General features: G+C 49.4%; 1 protein-coding gene across 3 annotated transcripts in view; it reads left to right on the plus strand.

The window, feature by feature from the left end:
• Positions 1 to 6,189, plus strand: part of ABLIM3 (actin binding LIM protein family, member 3) — a 59,891-nt gene extending 53,702 nt beyond the window's left edge. For all 3 annotated transcript variants that reach the window (XM_008590920.1, XM_008590922.1, XM_008590923.1), the window contains 4 exons: positions 1,657 to 1,717; positions 2,522 to 2,529; positions 3,057 to 3,137; positions 6,012 to 6,189. In XM_008590920.1, coding sequence (XP_008589142.1) covers positions 1,657 to 1,717; positions 2,522 to 2,529; positions 3,057 to 3,137; positions 6,012 to 6,125 — 264 coding nt within the window. In that variant the 3' untranslated portion in view covers positions 6,126 to 6,189. The remainder of the gene's footprint in view (positions 1 to 1,656; positions 1,718 to 2,521; positions 2,530 to 3,056; positions 3,138 to 6,011) is intronic.
• The last annotated feature ends 397 nt before the right edge of the window (positions 6,190 to 6,586 follow it).

Consider the following 6,586-nt stretch of genomic DNA (forward strand, 5'->3'; position numbering starts at 1 on the left):
CAAGCACTAACGCACATAACCTTCACAACCCAGGGAGGTAGTTACTATTGTTAACCCTATTTTGTGGATGAAGGAATGGAGGCACAGAGAGGTGAGGTGACTTACCCAAGCTCTCACAGCCAGGAATGGTGCAGCCAGGATTCGAGCCCAAGCCAACTGACCCCACTGCCCACACCCGGCTGCCATGCTCCACTGGCCTCTAATATGGCTGTGGTCTTCTGAGCTCTTTGATGGCCTGTGACATAAAACCTTCGTGGAAGCAGTGAGTTGGTTTAAAGGCTGAAAGGGAATGAAAACATGTCCTGTGTAACCGGACAAGTGATGGGGCAGGGACACTGAGGCAGATGTTGATTTACTGAGCACCTACTATGTGCCAGGCACTGTTCCGGGGCTGGGGATACTACAGTGAATAAAGCTGCTGCTCCTGTGAGTTGGAGCTCACATTCTAGTTGGGAGGTGGACAATCATCAAGAAAATGTGCGAGGGCTGGCCAGTTAGCTCAGCTGGTTAGATCACAGCCTTATAATACCAACATCATGGGTTCAGATCCAGGTAACTGCCAGCTGCCCAAAAAGAAAAAAGAAAAAGAAAATGTGCTATATACAGCCCAGTAGTCAGAAGTACTAGGCTGGACAACAAAGCCAGGAGGCAGAGAGAGAAGGAGGTCAGAGACGGGTGAGTTTAAACAGAGGCCTGAGTGCAGGGAGGGACCTCTCCACTTGAAGACCTACAAAAGCCACCCAGATGGAGGGAAGCACAGTGTCTGTGTCCCTGGGTGGGGAGGGCCAGTGTGGTCAGGATGGAGCAAACGAGGAGTCGAAGCCAGACAGACGTGTCAATTGGGCCTTGCACACTGGGTAAGGACTTCAGAGGTTTCCAGTAGGTGTGCCGCATGATCCAACTCAGATTTTTAGTGGGATCCCTCAAGGTGTAGTGTGAAATAGAGCCTGCAGAGGGACAGAGGTGGAAGCTGTTGACCATTAGGAGGCTATTTTAGGGTAGAGCACACAAAAAGGTCAGAGAGCCCCTGGAGAGCAAGGGCTGGTGTTAATAAACCCTGCCTGCTGAGAAACACATAGACACTGTTCTCAGCATGCTCAGAGACTAGACATTCCTCCACTCAACAAATATTTATTGAAAGCCTTTTCTATATGCCAGTTACTACTCTGGGTGCTTGGAACACATCAGTGACCAAAACAGACAGAGACCCCTGCCCCCTGGAGCTTATATTCTTGTAGGGAGAAACAGAAAGTAAGTAATAAATAGTAATCAAGTCAGATTATATAGAATTTAGAAGGTAGTGCTATAGAAAAAGAAAAAGGCTGAGTGAGAAAGGGAAGATTGTTTGTGGAGGGGAAAACTCACAATTTTCAGTAGGGTTGTTAAAGCAGATCTCATAGAAAAAGGGGTATTGGAGCAATGAAAGAAAGCATGAGATGAAATCACCAAATAAGTGCATATCTGCTGAATGCCTACTATGTGTCAGAACTAGGCACAGGGACATAGCAGTGAATCAAATGTCCCTATCTTGAGACTGAGGCTGCTGAGAGGGCCCCAGTTCCCGCCAGCCCCAGCCCATGTTCTGGAGGTGGGTGAGTGCTTCAAGGAGGCAGAGGCAGCTTAGCTCAGGCCAGCCTGGCTCTGTCTCCCCTGCAGACGCCCAGCGCAGACCTCTTCCACTACGACAGCATGAACACAGTCAACTGGGGCATGCGAGGTGAGTGCGGACCCTGCAGGGGTCTGCAGGAGGAGAGCCCCTCCCGGAACTTCCTAGGGCCTCCGGATGTGTTGCTCATAACTGCTGCTTGACCTTCTGCAGTGATTGCTGCAGATTCTGTCCCCACGCTGGGCTCTGTCCAAACCCTGAGTTCCCACTCCCTTTCACTTCCCACTCTCTTCCTTTTCCCTCGCTCTTCCCTCATCCTCTCAAGTGCTGGCCTTGGGTGAGCTCCAGGCCATCTGTCCCATCTGGGTTCCTAGAGCCATCACAGAGTGCTGTTCTCCCTGTATGCAGAGCCAGTGTCGCCTGCCAGCCCCAGTGGAGGGAAGCACTCACAGCCAAATGCTCATTGTTCCCAGTAAAAACTCCATGAACTTCATGCTCTCTGCCAGTGGAGCTCTCACGCCAGCTCTACCACTTCCTATGAGCAGTCTCAGTTGGGGGGCAGCCTATAAAAACCCTGGAGGATCCCCCCCCCAGAAGATGAAGGGCTTACCCATATTCTTCATGATCTCAGATTCCTCTTATTTCTATTCTAAGTACCTCAAAAGTCATTTTACCCCCTAAAACCATCTCAAGATCAGCTCAGTCCCTATCCCTAGCCATCCACTTTGCTTTAATTATCCTCCACCAGCCTTAATTATCCTCCAGGGTGAATTAAGCAAAGACAGGGTCTCTGGCTAGCCAAGAGAAGGAGATGGTGGAGGCCAGACCTCTTGAGAGACTAAGACAAAGGCCAGTGTAGTGTCCCAAAGCAAAGACTGATGGGTTCTACTTTGTCTGTCTTTTTTCCCTCTGCAGAGTACAAGGTAAAGAACATGCACAGACACTGGGGTCTCCGGGATTCTGGGAGCTGCTACATTGGGGACCATTGGGAAGATGACAGCACCGTCTATGCAGGGAAGGGAACATAGACAAATAACCTCCAGGGTCCTTTCAAGACTAACATTTCCTTTCCCTCTTTTGCCCACTTGCCCTGAATTCTGCCCTAGTTCTCTCACCTACTGAAATCAGACAGTTCCCCTGGCTTCAAAGACTCTCAGGTGGCTTGCCAGTCACTAAATCTTGGACACTTATATTCAGGAGTCCTTGTGCATATATTAATGCCAAATGCTACCATGCTTATCTGTGGCAGTATTAGAGGACTCTCTGGAGTCTTGCTTTAAGGAGAAGGTGCCTTGAGGCTGCTTGGCGACCCCAAGGAGAGCAGACCCAGTCCCTCCTCCAGAATTAATCTCTGGCTCTTTCTGGATAGGGCAGGGACCCAGACACAAAATATAGCTGAAAAGGACAAGCTCACCACCTCCACCCAAATAGCTCCTTCCTTTATTCTTAGATCTACCCTTATGAACTGCTGCTGGTGACTACAAGAGGGAGAAACCGACTGCCCAAGGATGTGGACCGGACCCGTTTAGAGGTAAGTGTAGAAAACTGAGCAGGAGCCTTTAGGTTTGGAGGGATTCCAGAGGTTACCTGGTCTAACCCAGCTCAGGTAGGGTGGGCAGAATGAATGGCTTTCAGGTCACACCGCTTGATGAAAAAGCAGAGGCTTGGAGCAGTTTCCTCAGCCATAGACTATTCCATGCTGTCCTGGGTTGCCTCCTCTTCAACTCAATTAGCATCTGTGGAGCACAGCAACAGCGTGTCCTCACCTGATGCTGGTGCTTCTGCAGACATAAGAGGAGAGCTAGGTCTGGCCTACACCCTCAAGGAGCCTGCAATCTCAGGACTGTACATAAAACTAGTGCTTGTGATTGGGGAGGAGGTAACACTGTGTAGACAGTTAAAGCGACAGCAACAGCGTGTCCTCACCTGATGCTGGTGCTTCTGCAGACATAAGAGGAGAGCTAGGTTTGGCCTACACCCTCAAGGAGCCTGCAGTCTCAGGACTGTACATAAAACTAGTGCTTGTGATTGGGGAGGAGGTAACACTGTGTAGACGGTTAAAGCATAAATAAGTCAAAGGCCCCAGGTTCCAACTCTGATTCTGCCATCACTAGGTGGGCAGCTTCAGCTAAGTGACAGCCTCACTTAAACCTTAGTTTTCTCCTCTGTAAAGTGAGGGTGATTGTAACGCTTCCCTCAGGTCACCAAGAGATGTGAATGAGACCATGCACATAAAGCCCTTAGCACAGAGTCTGGCAGTTGAGTCTGGATTAAGCACTCAATAAATGTTGGATTGGATTATTCAGAGAAGACCCCTGAGGCCTGGGTGGTTGACACAGGCTTGCAGGAAGAGGAAGGAAGTGGGTGGGCTTTGAAGACGGGCAAGGTTTGGGTGGATGGAGAGAAGGAGGAGAGCAACATGAATGGTGCAAGCGGCACAAAGGTGCAGAGGTGGGCCAGAGCCCAGCATGGGGCATCCGAGCAGTCCACGGCCTGGAGTTTCACTCCTCTGATCAGGAGTACACTCTGCTCTTTCAAGCCAGTGTCTCTCCCTGCCTCTCCCTTTGCCTAAAATGCCCCTCCCATCCTGCCAGCCTCTTCCCTCCTTAGGCCCCCACACTGCATGCCAAAGCCACCTTCAGCCCCCCCAGGATGGGCCACTTGCCTCTTCCTCCAGCCTCCCATAGCTTGTGTCCAAAGTGCAGATCACGAACCTCTCACTCTCCTTTATATCAGATCGTTGGCTTCTCCACTTCTTCTGCCTGACCCTGAGCTACTTAGGGGCCTGGGCCGGGAGAGGTGTCAGGAAATTGTGGAATTGGACTCAGGCTTCTGAAAGAGGATGCTTGGCACTCCTTGGGAAGAGCATGTGAGCCACCTCTGACCTGATGCTGAGAAATTCGCCCAGGGTGGAGGGCTGGGGCAGAAGGAGGGGGATGCGAGTAGTCCAGGAAGTTCTGCACATCCTTCCAGCTCTAGCATGCTGGGTTAGCAGCCAAAGGAAGCGAATGATTCTCCCCACATTTACAAGGTCTCCTCCTTTCACCATCTCCCAGTGCTGAAGGGGACAGCTCCCAGGGCAGCTTGGTGGAGCCAGCGTGAAGGAATGGGAACATTCTCCAGAATACCCAGAAGCTCACACCTGGGAAGCTCAACCTTTCCTGAGCATCAGAATCACCCAGGGAGACTTTAAAAAATACTCTTCAGGGGCCCTACTATAGATCAGTTGAACCACAATCTGGGGAAGGAGCTCAGCATCGGTACTTTTTAAAAGCTCCCAGATATGTCTAATATATAGCCCGAGCTGAGACCACTGAGCTAGCGACCTACCCTTTCAGAGAGGGGCCTTAGGAAGGAAGGCTCTGACCCTGTCCTCAAGCTCCTTCAATTCCCAATTAGCTAATATAATTGCTACCAACAGGTCAGCTCAGTGAATCCAGTAAGTTTTTATGCAGGACATATGGCATATATTTCTCTTTTTAAACTTAATTTTAAATTTCATTTTGAAGAATTTCAGACCTCCAGAAAAGTTGCAAGTATAATGAAACGAACACTCATCTACGTTTCACCACCTAGATGCACCAATTGTTAACATTTTGCCACGTTTTAAGTGCAGTATATTTCTCACTGTAAAAGCTTTTGACAGTGTATCCCACTTTCAAGGCCTCTGAGAAGGGAGAAAGGGAAGGAGGACAGAAAGGGGGACACATACCACCTAGATGCACCAATTGTTAACATTTTGCCACGTTTTAAGTGCAGTATATTTCTCACTCTAAAAGCTTTTGACAGTGTATCCCACTTTCAAGGCCTCTGAGAAGGGAGAAAGGGAAGGAGGACAGAAAGGGGGACACATCAGCCATGGAAGGCAGAACAATGTTTGATTATGTGGCATACTTGTTTTCATATAAAGAAGAGATAAATGGACATTTCAGTGTGTCAAGAAACATGAGCAGTAGTTTTATTTCATTGGCCTGATAAACAGCCTTCCAAATTACTTGTAAAAATATTGAAGAGGAAATCCACCCTAAAATCTTGGACATGCCTCCTTTTTCTCCCAAAGAGGAGTGGGACAGCATTAACTCATATACACTTCTGGGCACAGATACCTGGAACAGGGGTGCACAAATGTGAGGTCAACGAGGTGCACCATTAGAAAGCATAAGTCCCATCCAAGTCATGGGCAGGGGAGGCCTGTCCAGCTAGATCAGTTCTAGAGGTCCCTAAAGGGGACCATTCCCACATTCATCCATTCAACAATATATGTCACACACCTCCCTGGGCCAGACACTGAGCCAGGCACAGGGTGCCCAGAGGGACACACAGTGTCCACTGCTGCCTCCACCCGCTGCAGCCTACACCTCACGTCCTCACGCTGTTCTCTCTCTGCCCCTCCCACCTCCTTCAGCGCCACCTGTCCCAGGAAGAGTTCTACCAAGTCTTCGGCATGACCATCTCTGAGTTTGACCGGCTGGCCCTTTGGAAGAGGAATGAACTGAAGAAGCAAGCCCGGCTGTTCTAGGCAGAGGCTCTATAAATATATATATGCATTTATATAAAGCTATATGTAGAATCTCTATACTGAAGCTCGGTATAATCCTCTCTTGTGTAATGGGACATGCTGCCTGCCATGAGACTTGCTTTTCTGTACTGTCAGGCAAGCCCACATCATCAAGGTATTTTTATGCTCCTTACTTTCTCTTTTCTAAGTGCTGTGGGATCTGGGAAGGGATTTGAGAAGACTCTGTCCTTTTACTGGGGATCCTTTTTATACTGAAACATCTGTCCTGACTTGAGTCCCCCAAGATCCAACTCTCTTTTTTAAAAAGAAGGTGCCTGAAGAAGTCTCCCTCCTTTCGGCTTCTTGGCCCTGTTCCCACAGCTCCAGGGCTGATGCTGACCATGCAGTGTTCACAGCTTATTGGCCCCAGAGGGGCCCTCCCATGGGAGGATCCAAGGTGATCTCCCAAAGTCACTGAGCAC

This window comes from Galeopterus variegatus, unplaced genomic scaffold (assembly GCF_000696425.1).
Source record: "Galeopterus variegatus unplaced genomic scaffold, G_variegatus-3.0.2 Scaffold6455, whole genome shotgun sequence".
In the NCBI taxonomy this organism is placed as follows: Eukaryota; Metazoa; Chordata; class Mammalia; order Dermoptera; family Cynocephalidae; genus Galeopterus; species Galeopterus variegatus.